The sequence below is a fragment of the Brachionichthys hirsutus genome, unplaced genomic scaffold (genome assembly GCF_040956055.1).
Source record: "Brachionichthys hirsutus isolate HB-005 unplaced genomic scaffold, CSIRO-AGI_Bhir_v1 contig_916, whole genome shotgun sequence".
Taxonomy (NCBI): domain Eukaryota; kingdom Metazoa; phylum Chordata; class Actinopteri; order Lophiiformes; family Brachionichthyidae; genus Brachionichthys; species Brachionichthys hirsutus.
The window spans coordinates 450,315-467,998 of record NW_027180327.1 but is presented as its reverse complement, the minus strand read 5'-3'; the positions used below and the strand labels follow the sequence as shown (position 1 = coordinate 467,998).

Sequence of the window (17,684 nt, the reverse complement as noted above, 5' to 3'; positions counted from 1 at the left end):
ATCTGTGTTTTCCAGTTTATTACCAGAAAGTGGAAACTCAGGAGGCATCAGTAAATAGAGTTGGGTCACCCCGGGTAGATTCCTTTCAAGCTAGAAGGGCTGTAACAACAGCCGACCAAACACAAGTACTTGTACTTAAAGGTAATGGACCTGCATCATGACTAAACACTCAGTGCCTGGGGTGTCTAGAAGTGGAAAGCACTTCTGTAGAACCTTCAAGGTCTGGAGATACTTGTGTATGTAGTGTATATTTGCCCTCCTCTCCTCCACCCTTGCTAATACCCCCCCCCCCCCCCCCCCACCTTCCTTGCACACCAACGTACAAAAGCCTTCCAGCTGGCACCCGCCGCCTGTATTTGGCAGGTTTGTAGCAACATGAGAATTAAACCTATATTGCGACAGCTACCATTTCTCAAATATCAGTGGAGTCCAGCACTTCACCAGGGACCGTTGAGAGGGAAGCATGTCAATGGGACAAAAAGCTCCTTCTGGCACTGCTCCACGCTGCAGCTCGGCTCACTGCTGCCGGAGCAAAGTTCTCCTAAGGAAGGAGATGAAAAGGAAAATACAAGGATGGGATCTCAATCACTTTATTCACTCATCAACAGTAGAATTGATGTGTGTTCAGTACTAAGAGCTACAGCATAATAAGCGTTTGGTGTTGAAGTCAGTGTTGCTGTAGTCCCTCATCATTTGATCAGATTTGTGTTTTAGTTCCTATTTTTGGTGTAGTTTTAAAATATTAGTCAACAAGGGCATTCAGCGCAAAGCAACTCTCGATATATAGTATTTTACACAAACAAAACAATCTGTTTTTAAGATAAGTCTTTAATCTAACTTTGTCATCTAAACTTTAGACAAAAAAAGGAAAAAGACATTTAAAGTAACTTTTGATTTTCTAAGCACATTTTTTTAGAATGAAATCTTAATTTAGGGCCTTGCGCCTTTTCCACAAGCCTAACTGTACTGAGAATGTCTCTGAATGGAGAAACTTGGTCTCAGGTGTCATTTAAATCTAAATTCTGAAATAAATGCACCCTTTTATGTGATATAATCCATTTAACATTTTCTTTTGCAGAGGTGTTGATTTTACTCTTATGGTCATTGTGAATGTTGCATCATGGTATTGAATTGGAGTCGGCGTATACTCAGGTACTATATTCTATTTAAATTTAATTTTTGTAATTAAATGTAATTATCAGGCAGCTTTAAGTTTCCTTTGTGACGTGAACATGAACCCTCAAACTGCACTTTGTTATTGAGTTTCAGTTACCATGTTGAAAACGGCACTGCATCAAGAATCGTCTCAGATCAGTGAAATCAGCAAAGAAATGCAACATCCGGAGTTATATACAGTTCATAATACAAGAAGTGAGAAATGGTTTGATGGTTCTTCTATTTGTTTTATTATCGCTGTGTGAGGTTCACAAATCTCACCAGAACTTCGCTGAAGCTTTCCTCCTCTGTCTCTTTGCATTTCTTCACACTAAACAGTCTGACAGCTTGTCCACAAAACAGGGACAGCCTTACTAGAAATACGACCACCCAGCCCTCTACAGTGATAGAGTGGCTCTGATAGCTCCTTTATTATGGAAAATTATTTTAAACAGCATAAAACTGCAGAGGCTCATTTTTCCCATGTTTCTGCCACTATCACTCCAGCTATTGATAAGATGTCTAAATTTATTGCGGAATAATTCTGCAGGAAAAGAGATAAAAGGTTGCTGAATAAAATATGAGGCAAAGGCTGTAAATTGTAGCAATGCATATCATTTCATTCAAATGTAGGACGCAATTACCATCTGCTACACTCATCAGTCCCCTCCTTTATGACTTAATTATATGTTTAATGCTATCAGATCAAGGAAAGGGCAAAACAGATGAATGAGAAAGAAGGAGGAAAGATTCCGCAACAAGACAAAAGGCAGATGAAAAGTAACATAAAGGGATGGAATTGATTTCATTCACCAGGAAATAGAAAAGTTAATTTAGATACAATTGTCTCTCATCCCCTGTGCCTTTGTGAGATAATAAACGCAGCATGTTGCCGATAGGTCTCATATCAGTCAAACAATGGAAGTCAAGTTCTTCAAAAATGAAAGTCTTCCTGCATTCATTCCGAGAAGGCTGCAAGTTGATGAATCACAGTGTTGTATGATCATTGCAAAAATTTCAGGCCGTGAAATTGACACATTTATGTGTAACAGACAGCCACAACATGTAATGAGCCTTTCATATTTTTATTTTTAAAAGCCGCTTCAAAGGTCATTTATAACACTTATGCATTTGGTCTAACAATTAGATTGTTTTCCTCATATTATTTGTTATTTATTATTATTTCAAAATTTCATTTCATTTCATTTTCTCACCGCTTATTCCGCTATCGGGTCACGAGCCAAGCTGGAGCCAATCCCAGCAGTCAATGGGCGAGAGGCAGGGTACACCCTGGACAAGCCGCCAGTTCATCGCAGGGCAACACAGAGACAGACAACCAGCCACACACACACTCACACCTACGGGCAATTCAGTGTCACCAATCAGCCTAGGCTGCATGTCTTTGGAGGTGGGAGGAAGCCGGAGAACCCGGAGGGAACCCACGCAGGCACGGGGAGAACATGCAAACTCCTCACCGAATGGCCACAAGCCGGAGACGAACCTGCGACCATCTCGCTGTGAGGCAACAGTGCTTACCACTGCGCCACCGAGCCGACCTACTTCAAAATTGTGAAATTAATTTATTTTATTGTAGTCTGTCCTGTGTGATGCCATCACCATGGCGAAATGAAATTTAACAATACAAAAACTTTTTGTTTGGATGCTAAACATGCACATCAGTGTTCACAAAGAAAACTGGGGCTGTCCAAATGGCTGTGGGCTAAAAAGCTAGCCAGTGGGCATCCCAGGTGCCAGCGGGCGCCGTTCTAACTCTGTACCTTTGGCCAGAACTCATTACAGGATGACATTTAGGACTGCTGCTGTCCATGCCAAGTCAGCCCTCTGGATTGAGACACATTATGTAGTTATTTTTTATGTCATACATTAAGTCCTGTGTCCATTGGGAACAAAATAAGCATCACCTTCATGTCACCTGGAAGAATTTGACCAAGACTGTGGATCATTTAAAAAGGGCATTACTTAACTTGTTTGGAAAAAATTTCAGATTCACAAAATAGAACTGAACTGAATCTCAGCCTGATCTGAAATGACTAGAGATAAAATCACACTTTGTTCGGCTATCAGTCTTAAAATCATATAAAAAGAGAATTTGCTCTTCTCCACTGCAGGATATGAAAGGATTTCTCTTGCAGTGTGTGCCGACTATTTCTTCCCCATCGGAAGAAATCATAGGAATAACAGAATTATCAAATGGGCTACAATTTGCAATAAAGCCAGAACTAAAAAACAACACCTAAATTAAATCACAGGGGCTTCATGCTTTTATACCATGATATTAAAACTACTCCTACATCAATGTCACATTATTAAGGATCCGTCCAAACATTTGCAAACACTTCCAATATCCATTAAAGAAATTTTCGTTTCTGTCTGTCAATTCAAGTTTAATTTTTATTTTTTTTTCAATTTATGGATTCATTGCAAAGGAAATAAGAAATGAAGCTAAACGATCATAATCCCAGCAGCCGGAGTTACAAGCATGAACGGATCTCAAGCGCCATCTTGTGGACATAAGGAAGTACAACACAGAGGCGTCATTATAATACGTTTACTGGTTTTGTAATTATAGGATCGGTATGAAAAATATATATAATACTTGAAATAAAAGAAAAGACAGAGATAATATGTAAGTGAGTCACAATAACACCGTCACAAAGTGAGCAGTCCACAGCGAGCCGGCAGTCTACAGAACATGAAATGAATCAATGGTATTAATCTGCTCTGTGTTATTAGGTATATTATAGTTAATTGCTCATTTGATAAAAACAGATTAAAGCTTTCAAACGGTGCATAACTTGTAGATATTTGCCTCAAAACTTCAAGATGTAACAAACAGGGAAAAGAATAGGAAGGAATGGAATGGAATTGATTATAAGTTAATTGTGTAAAGGTCTTCCTGATGAGAACCATCTGTCAAAACAAGCTGCACATTCTCTAATTCTAATCATAATTAATTTAGTGGCTAACAAATTGCATACATCATAGTTAGTACAGGGAAAACTACCGCAGGAACTGTTATGAAAGAAATTATCTCTAACAATGAAAGAAAATTACATCACATAACTAAATATTATACTTGTTTCCGCCAGCCATATTTCTTAATGAATTCTCTAATTAATTTAATTCATACAATGTGCATAATTTGTAGCTGAAAATGTCAGTGGGTCAGACTTAACCATATTGTTGCTGGCAGTCTGTTTCAATGAGTGCTATATTAGCACAACATGACCTCTACGTAAATTACACAGACCAACTGTTGTCATTTTAATTCCAGGGTCTAATTAACATGTTCTAAAGATATCAGACAGGTACATTTAGCTCATTTTACACATGCCAGAATTAAGGTTGAGATTTCCATTTGTCTTAATTCTGTGTAATCCCTTTGAAAAGAAGCAGCGTGATGTCACGGATGTCATTTATGACAAAAATGCTATTGGGTTTTTTTTCATGCTTTTTATATTAAGCATTGAACTTATATTTTGAGTGACTCAACACTCAAAAATTCTGAACTGCTGGAGCTGCACCCCTTCAGAGCCAACATCACCTCTGTGCAGGTAGAAAGTGCTTAATGTAAATTACCAAAGTGTTTCTAATGAAAGTGGGCTTTTTAGATCTTGCACTCAGCCCAGCCTTTCACACTATTTATTGGGGTCAACAGGCACAACTAAAAAATAGTTAGCAGATCAACTTAAAAGATGGCACTAAGGCGGCCGGTAGAGTGAAACTGTAATACCACTTAGTGAAACTGCATTACCCTTAGTGTGGTAAGGGTAATGATCTCGAACAGTCACCAAAGAGCAGCTGGTTTTCAGCGGGCTCGTATAAAATGTATGTTCCGTACTCTTTCCAAAAACATCAAGTTGATTTGATATAGAGTTCGGGTACAGTTGTTAGATGGGTCAAATATCAGTCCTCCACTGAGATGGTACAAGGCCTACAATTAGTGGTTTTCTTATGAACTAATTTATTGATCGCTTTCTTGATCAATGAATATGTTGACCTGTGAAAAGTCAAAAAATAGAAGAAGATTTCAACGTGAAGCCTTTGAATTGCATGTCTGACCAACAAAACAAGATCCATTTATGGTAACATCTAAGAAATTAATCATTTAATGACTACAGAATAAAGGAGTAATGATTCCAGTTCTTCACTCTGTTCTATATGTGACAGCAATGCAGACACCTGCATCACTGTTAATCAAATCTCTCACCTCTGACTGTCTAGTGTTTCTCCTGATGTTAATTTTGTTTACTGTAAGGAAAATACAATGAAATTTGCTAAATGATGTCATCATAAGTGCAAACTTAGCAATGGATGAATAAATGAATACATTTCCCAGTAGAAGGCTGATATAAGATAGCACGTGCATTGCAGGGCTCCAGGGCTATCCTGAGGCCAATCATTTAGCTAACACACTAATGAAAGAGTGTGTAGTGAGGCTAAGGGCAGCCACCATGGGAGGTTCCACTCCCCTCCCTCCTCATGTCGGGGACTTTTAATAGCCTGGATGGAGCCAATGGGAGTCCCAGGAGAGGCCTGCTGATGAAGGAGAAAACCTGTCGTCGCCTTTACTAATCACTGGCTAATGGCTGCAGAAACACAGGTCTTAAATGTGATTGGATGTGCGCGCCTGTGTGTGTAGGTGTGTGTGTGAGTGTATGCGTGTGCGTGTGCGTGTGGGTCAGATTCAACATCACCATTCCATGACAAATCTATTTTTTTTTCTTTTGACATTACAAGGCCAAACATTAATCCAAATATAAACAGCCCCTGCTTTTAATTCTGCAGCCACTAAATAGCAACAAACTCAAAAATACATTTAAGAAGATGATAAACCAAAATATATTTCCTTCATCATACACAATAAACAATAATAATACATTTTATTTATATAACGCTTTTCTGAAAACTCAAAGATGCTTTACACATTACATTTGAACTTGTTATTATAAAAATGATTAAATAGTAAAGATATCCCCCATTTACTTGGGCACATGCTCCAGTATTCCTCTGCTGTGCACCCGCATAATCTCATATAAATATTAGCTTTTGTTGTTCTGACATATTGAATTGATTATTGATATTATTGTGTACACACAGCAGACAGAAACTGATTTGAGTTTGGGCCCTTCGCTCCAGCAGAGCTTCATGTCTGGCAAGGCCCCTGAGATGAGGCGCCTTCTTTCAAAATGTGATAATCTATTAACTATTTAGACATTAATTACTCATGATTACTTCAAAAGTACATTTTGTAATTGTTTATTCATATTTCATTTCGTTTTTCAACGATAAATTAGTGAATTGACGCATCTGTCAAAGCGAACCAGCGTTCTGTGTCTCATGAAAGTCTGAGCCGCGACCTCGGGCGGGGCGGGACTAAAGCGTGAACCGGCTTGCCGTTCTTGCTTCTGATTGGCTGGCTGTGAGTGGCTTGTCGGCGGAATTTCCCTGTCATTGTGCCCAATCAGGTTTTACCGACAAGTGGCCGTCGTCTGCTGACGTCACGGTCGCGGTGTCGAGATTGAGCGAAGAAGCTGGCAAGTGGAGTTTCGCCTCGCGTTGAAGAAGAAGAAGAAGAAGAAGAGTGAGTTTAAAGCTCCGGACATGATGTCCAACTATGACCGGAGGTCTCCGGAGACACGCGTGGACACTTCGGCCGCGGTGCGGACGTCGGTCGCCGCTGTGTTTACGACCTGCTTCACTTCTTAGCACGCCACGCAGGCAGCTGGTTCCTCCACAGACACGACAAGTTTACCTCGACTCACAAGTAGCACTTCCTGCACGTTACTTTGACGTTTCTTTATTGTTCTTTTAAAACGAAAATGATTCCGATTCGGAGGTACCTCCGGGGCAGTGGGCGGGTCCTCGCCTTTGTGTTCGTTGCGTCTATCGTTTGGCTTCTTCTTGACATCGCTGCACTCCGCTTATCAATAGACGATGTGAACAGTAAACTGCTGAAGGAGAAAGTGATCCGAGAGAGAGAGCTTCTCAAGCAGCAGTCCCGAGTCCCGCTCGGGCCTAACCCGGACCCTGACCCGCTCAGGGGGGGTCAGAAACAGGACCTGCCGGCCGTGGGTCCGCAGAGTCACTCTGAGCTCCACCCGAACGAGGTTCTCTCTGAGCATAAACAAGGAAGCGCCTCGCTGAATGTCCCAGTGATGAAGCAAGGAGAAAGAAGCCTGGATCCCAATGGAGGACGGGGAGACGGAAGCAAAGCGGAGCGTGGCTCCAACGAGGCGATGCTCAACGAGGTTCTGTCAAACATTGCCAAAGTGCCACCTGGTGTTCAGGAACGCACCGATGCCCCCCCACCGGCATCGACATCCACGAAGGGACACGTGCACGGCGGCGCAGAAAAGACAGCGGCGAATGGGGAAGTACAGAGTAGAGAGAGAGAGCTCTACGCCGAGGAGACAAGTGTCCTCAGGGCGACCAAGGGACGCCCGGCGCCTGAGACCGACCTGAGAGCAGGTGGGGGTCCCAGCGGCGTCCACAGAGTGTCCTCGCTCGACGTGACTCTCAGTCCCAGAGATGCCAAAGCGGTCGGCCAGTTTGGCCAGGCAGCGCAAGTCGGCAGCGACGAAGATGCAGAGGTGAAGAGGAGGTGGAACGAAGGGCATTTTAATGTCTTCCTGAGTGATAAGATCCCGGTGGACCGCGCCGTCCCGGACACGAGGCCTGAGACGTGAGTCCTCTCCTGCACTCCTCCCTCTCGCGCTGCTGGCATTTGCAAACCTGCCCCGTTGCCGTCTTCCAGGTGTGCCCAGGATCTGGTCCACGATGGTCTGCCGACCACCAGCGTGGTTTTCTGTTTCGTGGATGAAGTGTGGTCCACGCTGCTCCGCTCCGTGCACAGCGTGCTCAACCGATCGCCACCGCACCTCCTCAGGGAGATCATCCTGGTGGACGATTTCAGCACCAAAGGTGACGCAGTTATTTCTGAGCGATTGTCTGCTGGGTGACGTTGTGATGACTGCAGCAGTGCTGTGGATGACGATGCTGAGCGTTGGGCTTTTATTACGAGCGCTCGTTGGTGTGTTCATAGCTCACCTTTTTGAGTTGCGTGCGCTTTTGTCTGCTGCTGTTGTGTTTTTTATTTGTTTGTCATGTTTGGTCAGACTATCTCCGGGAGCCGCTGGATGCTTACATGTCCCAGTTTCCCAAAGTGCAAATCATTCGTCTGAAGGAGCGTCAGGGCCTGATCAGAGCCAGGCTGGCCGGAGCTGCTGCAGCCAAAGGTAGCCGGTCCTTCCGGACCTTTTCCATCTAGTTCACATGAACTACCTGACAGGTGTTGATGAAGTGTCCTCGAGGGGTCGGGCATGTAACAGGACAGAGTGCAATACGTTCTGGAGTTGATTCTGGAATTTTCTTCACTTTGTGAACATTACAAGAAGAAAGTTATTCAACTATTTTAGTCAATTATTCCTAAAGGCCTTGAATGGCTTCCTTGGAATTGGAATTGAGGAAAATGTAACCGAGAGGGAACCACTGAGTTCTTTTAGTTCACATTCTTTAATTTTGTCATTTAACTCAAAACATACTACAGATTTGCATAAAATAATAATAATAATGCTGCATTGGATTTATAGAGCATTTTCTAGACACCCAAATCACTTTACATTGTGCATTATTAATTCACTCCACACTTGGTGGTGCTGAAGCTACTATTGTAGCCACAGCTGCCCTGGCAGACTGACAGGAGTGATTTTCTGTCAGTCTGCGGCATCGTGACCACGCAGGCAATGTGGGCGACGTGTCTTGCCCAAGGGCACAACAACAATGTGCCGGGAATCGAACCGCCGACCTCTCGATCATAGGACGACCCGCTCACCGTCGCCTCAAAATGTTCTTCGTTGATAACCATCAGAATTAGGAATATGAACTTTTTTTCACCTGGGATGAAGAATCTTTCTGAAAAATGGTTAAAAAGTGATTCAGGTCAAAAAATATAAGTTCATAAAAAATAGTTCATGTCAGTTTCTTGATTAGGTGCCTCTGTCGAATTAAGACTGTGAATCTTCCGTCTGTGCTTGTCAGTCCATAAGTGCCTCCTGGACGCTTCACCTGCTGCTTCATCCTCTCTGTAAAAAGTGGATGTAACTATTTTAGTGAGCCGTTTTGTTTTCCAGTGATACTCTCTTAGAATATTATTAGACCGATTATTAGACCTTGAGTAACGACTTCAAGCAGGAGGAGGGAAACTTGAAATGCTTTTAGAACTTTACACTCAAACACAAAATATTGTTTTGCTCTATTTGAGCATCCAAACAGTTTAAAGATGCACCACTGCCTGCATTTTAGTAGATGCGTGAATGAAATGGAATCCAATTCACAAGTTCATGTGTGGAATAAATAGTTGTGACAATGGCAGTACTGAAACGCGAGAGCATTGACACGTCACTTGTGTTGCGCTCATATTTATCATGTATTCTTTTTGAGGTGTTGAGAGCAGACCCGTCTATTTGTTTAACTGGAGCAGGATGTTTGCTGTCACACACACAGGCGAGGTTCTTACCTTCCTAGACTCCCACGTTGAATGCAACGTGGGCTGGCTGGAGCCGCTGCTGGAGAGAATCTATCGGGATCGGAAGAAGGTGCCTTGTCCCGTCATTGAAGTCATCAGCGATAAGGACATGAGGTGATTCAGCACGGCCAGACACAAGACAGGAAAGCCACACGACATCCCGACATCCCGGCATCCTCATGTTTTCTGCCAAACTGTGACTCGCGTCTCTATTCTGCGTCTCCGCTCTCAGTTACATGCTGGTTGATAACTTCCAAAGAGGCATTTTCAAATGGCCTTTGGTGTTTGGCTGGAGCCCACTACCAGAGGAGTACATCAGGAAGCACAACATAAGCATCTCTGATCCCATCAGGTACCTAAACTGTCAGTTTTCATCAGTATATTTTATCACTGCCGTCATTTCTTTTGTAAGTTTATTCATATTTCATGCAGATGTCCAATCATGGCTGGAGGCCTTTTCGCCATAGACAGGCAATACTTTTATGAGCTGGGCGCCTATGACCCTGGTCTGGACGTATGGGGTGGGGAGAACATGGAGATTTCATTTAAGGTACGTCACATACGTGATGCGAAATTAAGTGTGTGGGAGCTTCTCTGACTTTAATCCTTATCCTTTGTGCTGCTATTCCAACAGATCTGGATGTGTGGCGGGGAAATCGAGATTCTCCCTTGCTCTCGAGTGGGACACATCTTCAGAGGGCAGAATCCTTACAGCTTCCCCAAGGACCGGCAGAAGACAGTGGAGCGTAACCTGGCGAGGGTGGCAGAGGTCTGGCTGGACGAGTACAAGGTCCTCTTCTATGGTCACGGGTACCAACACCTTCTGGATAAAAATGTCATCGACATCGGCAACCTCACTGAGCAGATAGAGCTGAGGAAGAGGCTCCAGTGCAAGAACTTTAAGTGGTACCTGGAGAACGTGTATCCGGATATGGATGCTCCCTTAGTCAAAGCTGAGGGTCTGGTATGTAGATAACAAAACTTTGTTTGTGTTTACTTTAAAGATCTCTTGAAAACAAGACTATGCGACTGTTCTAGAAGAGCACAGACTAGGAAATGAGCACAACAACAAGCCCTGTTATCATGCTCAGCTCTAAATCAGTAAAAAAGAAATGTTTGCAGGGTTGTCTGCTAACATTTTCATTATCTACTTGTTCTCTGCAGATCTTCAACGTTGGTTTAAGGAAGTGCCTCACCCTGTGGAGGAATTTCCTCATCTTGGACGTTTGTAATCTCAGCAAGCAGGTAGGGTGTCTTTTTAGATTTCAAAGATGGACTACAAAAAAAACATCTTTTTTTTAATACTCCAGAAAATGTGCATATTGTGAAATTATGGCCCCATGATTATGGGAAACACACCAAGGTCAGAACAAGTCCAAGATGAGACCGAGAGTTTCTACACTTGGCCTGTTTGCAGCCGCATCATTTAAATTCTTTCAGGTTTCATGAAGCTGAGTTACAACCGTGCCCCCCTACACCCCCCCCCCCACCCCCTCTCTTGGGTTTCAGACTCAGCTTTTTAATTATACCTGGATGAAGCAAATTCGCCAGAAGGATATATGTGTTGCTCCCCAAGGCAAAGACAACAGTTTAACTTTACAGCCTTGCAACAACGCCAACACTGAACTCCGCTGGTTCCACAAATCATCAAACGCTGCTCTGGTATGTTGTCGGCGCTGCAAGACATTACAGGACTGCCTGCTGCTGCCTGTTGAGTATCAGGGCGTAGTTAGGAGGTGTCATTAATGATGTTTTCCTGTTTGTCTTTGTGAAGGAGGATCACCTCATGTCAGAGTTCTTGCCCTACATGTGCTTGGAGGCGAAGCCAAGGGATGACACTCTTCAGCTCGCAGCATGTACACCTGAACATGTATTCCAAAAGTGGCGGTTCACACGGTACCTTGCGCAGTGATGAGACTGGAATGACTCTTATGAGCAGGAACCTGCAGTGGTGTCACAGCACGGCCTGTGATCATGCCTCGCCTGTCCAGAGGAGCCTTTGTGGAGGGATTATGTGTGGTGTAACGTAAAGGGTGTCGGGATGTGCAATTTCTCTCATGAAACGTTATTATCAACATGGACAGAACTCAGATCTAAATGTTAGTTCCAGAGGAAAGACACAAATGTATCTTTTTTTTGAAGATTTGGACCAGAGTTTGCCAAGTTTTTAAAAAGATTTTCACAACTCTGGTATGTGGCTTTAAAAAAAAGATTACCGGTAAGTGCTTCCAGGAAGTGAAGGTGGGGGGGGCGAAAAACACTCGCACTAATAAGTTATTAAACACAACAGACCACTTTACTGCCAATAATGCTGGAAAAATAAATGGTGCTTCATGGACTCATGGATTTAAAATGTGAAACATGTTTTTCTTTGTGTGTCACATTTTCATGAAAACGAACTCTGGTAAGCTTCTGCTGCTCCGGCGTTAAACGCTGCTCCGTTACAGAGTCGACTTTCTCCTCCTCGCTCGCCCACTAGGAGGTGTTGGCTCCCAACACAGAACCTCTGCTGTGATTTTACAATACTCAAAACCTTTAAAGGAAACATGCGTTTTTCTAAAGAAAGTAAAAACAGAATAATCATGCTAAAGTTTTAATAGCATTTATCTTTATAGTTTGCTTCGTATCCACTAATGAGGACAGGTTAATATTTTACAACACTTCGCACTGAAGGGGTTAATGCATTAGCTGTTGCATGAATACAATCTACTTCTAGGTAGCATGATCATAAAGCCCTTATCTCAATTCAGTATTAAACCAAATAAAACCAAAGGAATGCTTAACTATGAGATGATTTAGTTTTAACAGATGTGAATATAAAAAGCGTTGTGACCTACAGAGAGGTTTTCAATATTAAACAGGTTGCCTGTTTGTTTTTTACATGTCAGCAACACAGATGTACACCTGGAACACTTTTAATGGTTGTCCTCCGTCATGCATCATGTCCTGAGAATCATCTCACAAATTCATCATGTACTCAAACTTGTCGATCTTCTGCTGGGTGTTCCCCTGACGAATCCTGCGGTAGGACACGGTGCTGTATTTGGAGGAGGTGAGGTGGTTGAAGGATTTCTGCTGATCGTCTTTTATCAGGAGAGGCAGAGTGGCGTAACCTGGGCTGGAGATGTGATGAAACTCCACCGGAGTCGGGATGTCGTGGTCTGTTTTTGGCTGCTGGTCGATCTGACGCTTCCCGTGACCTGATACCTGCCGCTCAGTATCTGCTTCCACACTCAGCCTTTTAGTTTTCTCCTCATTTAGGGTGTCAAAGGGAGGTTTTTCTTCCTGTGTGTCAAATAAATCTTCCTCCTCTGCAGGTCGATTAGCTGAAGTGAATAGAGAGGAATGGTTTATCATACATTCTGTAAACTGAAAGCTCCCTCTCAAACAGTGTTAAGTTCCCCTTACCTTTTTCTTCTGACGCATTTTGTTCAGGCAGCATTTGCAGGTCAGCTTCTCTATGGGCGCTGACATCTGACTCATCTCTGGGTTCAGGATGCTCAAAATCCCAAGACGAGTTTTCGTTTATGTCCAGATGAGCTTGGTCCTCATCACTCAAAAACACAGAGTCATCTCTCTCGGATTCCTCCGGTGTTTGGAGCGCCTCGCCGGTGACTCCACCGGTGATCCCCCGGACCTGGCATGTGACTGCTTCTTCCTCTGTGATTCTGCTCATCTGCATCTCCATCGCTCTGTTCCTCTGCTCAGTCCTCCAGCCTCAGACTTGGTTTTGCCACATTGTCTGCTCCAGTGCTCCTAGGCTGTTATCACAATACTAGCTTTCATCCTGCTTTGTCAAAGAGTCAAATCCGTCCTTTGCATTCAGCAGGCAGGAGGAATACTCTGCAGTACCACGTATCTCCCGAGTACATGACGAATCACAGAAGAACGGGGTTTTGTTGTGGCCCCAACAAAGACTCTTTGTGTCTGGCATCTGCACACGAGGTGATTGTGCTCGTTCTCCAGTAATCTCTGATGGATTACCACCCTCATTCTGCAGTGCTCTGAGTCTGGATTAACATTCTTCTATAGGTTTCCTTTACAGTGTTTCACAGCCTGAAGCAACAATGTGTGGACATTATGCTGAAGCTCAGCTATAAAGACTTTCACCTCATAAGTAAAGCAGCTGTTCATTACAAACCAGTCAGTGAACCCAGAGATTCAAAAAGGAGATTATATTTATCTAAAATACTAACATAATTACTAGATTTTTATACCTGAGGTTTAAAGGTCAAACTACAGAACAATCCACACTATGTGAGCCACAGAATTTATTCCTCGATCCTGTTAATCATTTCATGAGCCTCGACCCCAAGGTTTGCCCAGACTCTCAAACTGTTGATAAAATAACTATAAATGCACCAAAAAGGATGTTGATGCAATATTAATGGAAATCTAAAGACATCAAAGGCATCATTTCACTTTTACTTTCAGCATTTTGAAATGTTTCTCTCGATAGGTACTTTTCCTTGTGTGTGGCGTCGAGTGTAAATCGAACAATTTCAGCACTTTTACTGAGTAAAAGTAAAGGGATACTAAATGAGTTGCCTGCGTTCGACTCTCCTTGTTCTCGTGATTTAGTTTTAGAGTACAGTGGTCCATTCCAGTGTCCGCTTCAAAAGACATTTCAAGTGATCTTTTGCTCACTTGAAAATGAAATCAGTCATAATTTTTTGAAAGTACCGGTAATCATTAATTTAAATGTTGGATTTATCGCAGTGTGATGATGGTCCATGGTAGTTTTCTCTTTTTAAAAGCAACAGCAGGAAACAAACGACACAAAGCCTATTACAGGAAATGTGTGGTTTCTATTCTAGTCTAAGATTAAAATCGTACTCATTGTGCATTTCCCAGAGTAATAATTTATGTACTTGCTTCATCAACAGAAATGCCAGCATAGCTCATTCTATAATAAGTTACTTGTTGAAAATAAATACCGGTATTTTAATTGTGCCTTACCAAGCCAAACTGCAGTATCTGAAAAAATGTCCAAACTGTATAAAGCAGCCCCTTTTTTTTCAAGCATTAAAAAAATTAAGAAAAATATTTCCAGAAAATGTAGCAGAACAAAGACCCACACAGATTTGAAGAAAGGATACAACATTTTTAGTTCAGACTCCAAAAGTAGTACATTTTATCAAATCTTGTTGCTTCTGTTTGGCAACATTATCTGGTATCTGAAAGAAAGGTCTGTAAGATGTCGCACTTTTAATATGTTTGTAAAGTCTATTATATCAACATTGTCTTGATATAAAGTGTGAAACCTGTCATATTAAAAGTTGCATTTTCTTGCCACTGAAAGCGAAAAATAGAAATAGCAGTACATTCAGACTTGAATGAACGAACAACAGAAGTTGTATATGACCTGAAAATACTTTTGGAACTGAAAACAGCACCTTTTGTACCCACATCCTGTTTTGAGCTGAGCAGCCTGCAGTACGCGGCAGAGCTTCACTTTTGTTTTTCAGCACTCAAACACAGCAGAGATGAGATTTTTATTTTTCAGGACACAATTGTTAAGATTGAAGATCGCCCATGAATCTACTGCAGCTCAGATCAACGTGGTAGATTAGTTAAATTTGCATTTTATCATGCTTTTGCACCACTACTGGTCTCTGGCTGAGTCCTCCTGAATGAACTTTGACATGGACACATGTCCACAATGTCTGGAATCTCTAGCTGTCTTTTAAATGTGGTGACACGCTTCATTGTGGCGTCTCCCTCTTCATAGAGAAACGCTGTATTTGATTATTGAACATGAGAAACAAGGACAAAGTCATGTCCAGTGTCTGTCACATCTCCTCTTCCACGGATCGCTGGAGTCCAGGGATTAACTTGAAGATGTGTTTTCGGACACCGGGCCTCCTGGATCTTCGAGGCAGGGTACCAAACAAGGAGGAGATCCTTGTTTCCTCCCAGGAGGGCGAGAGGGAGCTGCTGCCGCTGCTGGCCAGGCTGGAGCTGCTGGATCGGCCCAGGGTTTGGCGATGGCTGCGGCTCGATGAAAACGTGACAGAGCTGTCCTGAGGTGGGAAGTCTCTGGAGAAGAAGCAGCCATCGTCCGAAGTGCTGGCAGCACTGAATGGGCTGGGAGAGCTCAGATCTCCAAACACACTGGCCTGGTCGCCGTCTTCGGTCGTAGCACTCGTGTAGCTGCTGTCACTGAAAACACGAAGGCCTGCGTGGGAGCTGGTTGAGGAACAATCCATCGAGAGGCAGAGACTGCTGTCGTCCCTGAAGCTATCTGGCAACAGAACAAAGCCTCTGTCGGTAAAGGTTGCAGCTCATGAGAAATTTTGCTGGGGGAATTTCAACGGATGTTTCTGTGTGCATTTCTCAGGGGACCTCCTTCATAAAATGATGTGGAGCTTGCACATCAGAAGCCGCTTCCTTAGAAAGGAAGCGCTGCGGTTCGAGTAAACCTCACCTCGCATCAGGCGTTTTTCCTGTGCCGTCAGCGCTTGCAGCTCGGCCAATTTCTCACGTAGTGATTGCTGCATGGGAAACAGAGTCGTGTGAGATTGTACATTCATACCTTATTATTAGAAGGAAAGTTCTTCTGCACTTGTGAAATAGCTCAACCTTGAATGGACTATGCGTGGCGTGAGAGGATTTGTTTTTATTCATCCAACCACTGAACCGACAACAAACACTGGCAGGTTTGAAGTGACTCACCTTCAGCAGGTTCATCCTCTTCATCAGTTCTACCTGCTTCATTAAGTTCCCACATACTATCTCTATCCTGTAATCACATGATAACACATAAGTATGATTACCTTCACCAAAAACACTGGTTTAATGAAGTTTTTCCCTTGTACTGTATTCAGTGTTGCGCAACTGTTCCAAAGTTAAGGTTTGTGTCTCTCACCTCAGTTTGTTGGTTGATTCTCTTATCAGATCCAGAATGCGCTGATGAGACAATCCTTCAATGCTGACGCCGTTGATGGTGACAATAATGTCTCCTGTAGAAAATGATGAGGAACTCAGTTAGATGAAGAATCCATTGCAGTGTGTGTGTGTGTGTGTGTGTGTGTGTGTGCAGGCCTCACCAGCAGTCACCCCAGCACTCTCCGCAGCGCTGTCTTCCTGTACACTACCAACAAAGGTGCACATTTCCACCCCAGAACTCTCCCTCAGCTGCAGGCCACAGGTCTGCAACAAGAGGCAATCCTTTTCAAATCTAAACACTTTTCTACCAAAAAAAAGAAAAAAAACAACTCCCAAATAAAAGAGACTACTGTAGAAATCATCACAGGACAGTGTACAACATATGCGAGTGAGCTCTTACCTGAATTTCCAAACCAAATGTCTCATTGTCTTGTTTGTCCAGTAGAATTGTGATCCTGTATGAGAGAGAAATGCAAATATTTAAAAAAAAGGCATTTAGAACTGACCTTCATGTACATGAAAGTAATGCAAAGTCTAATGCAAGAATGCAAATAAGTACAGACTTGGCATTTTGCATGCTGTAAAGTTTAAAGAGAAATTTTCAACTGTATGATATATAATAATTCAGATGTGATGTTTTTACCTTTGTGGGTCGGAATAGTCCACCAGTGAGACAGAGCGGGTTTGCTTGGGCTGCAAATGGAGAATGGAGTTATTCTTTAAAACAATTCAAATTTTTGTTTTCAAACCAAATTAGGTCTAAAGACAGGAAACTATGTGAGAGCACAACCTAAATAATTATAATCTCAATAATCTAAGTGTTTATTTTACGATACGTTATTTCCATTGTAGAGGTGTGTGTGTGGGATTGCACTCCGTTATATTTGATATATCCTCTCACCTTGTTCAGCCTGGCCAGCGAGCCCGTGTTCTGCTGGTCTCCCTTCAGAGAGCGCCTGTACCACAGGGAACACTTCTTTCTCAGTGTGTTATCCAGAACTGAATTGTCTTGACTGTTCTTGCATTGAGGTCCACTGGACGTTCTGGAACTCATTGTGGACTGCATGGTCGACTAGTCCTCACAGCACCATCG

At 42.8% G+C, this 17,684-nt stretch overlaps 3 protein-coding genes across 3 annotated transcripts; 1 reads left to right on the top strand and 2 right to left on the bottom strand.

Moving 5' to 3' along the window:
• Window positions 1–6,998: 6,998 nt before the first annotated feature.
• LOC137912843 (polypeptide N-acetylgalactosaminyltransferase 5-like) lies at window positions 6,999–12,056 on the top strand. Its single transcript, XM_068756974.1, has 10 exons — window positions 6,999–7,861; window positions 7,934–8,100; window positions 8,295–8,414; window positions 9,682–9,817; window positions 9,936–10,055; window positions 10,136–10,253; window positions 10,338–10,667; window positions 10,868–10,948; window positions 11,213–11,365; window positions 11,478–12,056. Exons 1-10 carry the CDS (start codon window positions 6,999–7,001, stop codon window positions 11,613–11,615), a joined length of 2,226 nt encoding a protein of 741 aa, XP_068613075.1. The 3' UTR covers window positions 11,616–12,056.
• A 605-nt stretch (window positions 12,057–12,661) lies between these two features.
• On the bottom strand, window positions 12,662–13,391 carry LOC137912838 (ermin-like). Its single transcript, XM_068756968.1, has 2 exons — window positions 13,112–13,391; window positions 12,662–13,029 (listed from the first exon to the last, which is right to left on the bottom strand). Exons 1-2 carry the CDS (start codon window positions 13,389–13,391, stop codon window positions 12,662–12,664), a joined length of 648 nt encoding a protein of 215 aa, XP_068613069.1.
• Window positions 13,392–15,495: 2,104 nt separating this feature from the next.
• LOC137912853 (cytohesin-interacting protein-like) lies at window positions 15,496–17,657 on the bottom strand. Its single transcript, XM_068756984.1, has 8 exons — window positions 17,493–17,657; window positions 17,235–17,284; window positions 16,992–17,046; window positions 16,753–16,855; window positions 16,572–16,665; window positions 16,379–16,445; window positions 16,131–16,197; window positions 15,496–15,947 (listed from the first exon to the last, which is right to left on the bottom strand). The coding sequence occupies exons 1-8, from the start codon at window positions 17,655–17,657 to the stop codon at window positions 15,496–15,498; spliced, it is 1,053 nt and encodes a 350-aa protein (XP_068613085.1).
• Window positions 17,658–17,684: the final 27 nt, after the last annotated feature.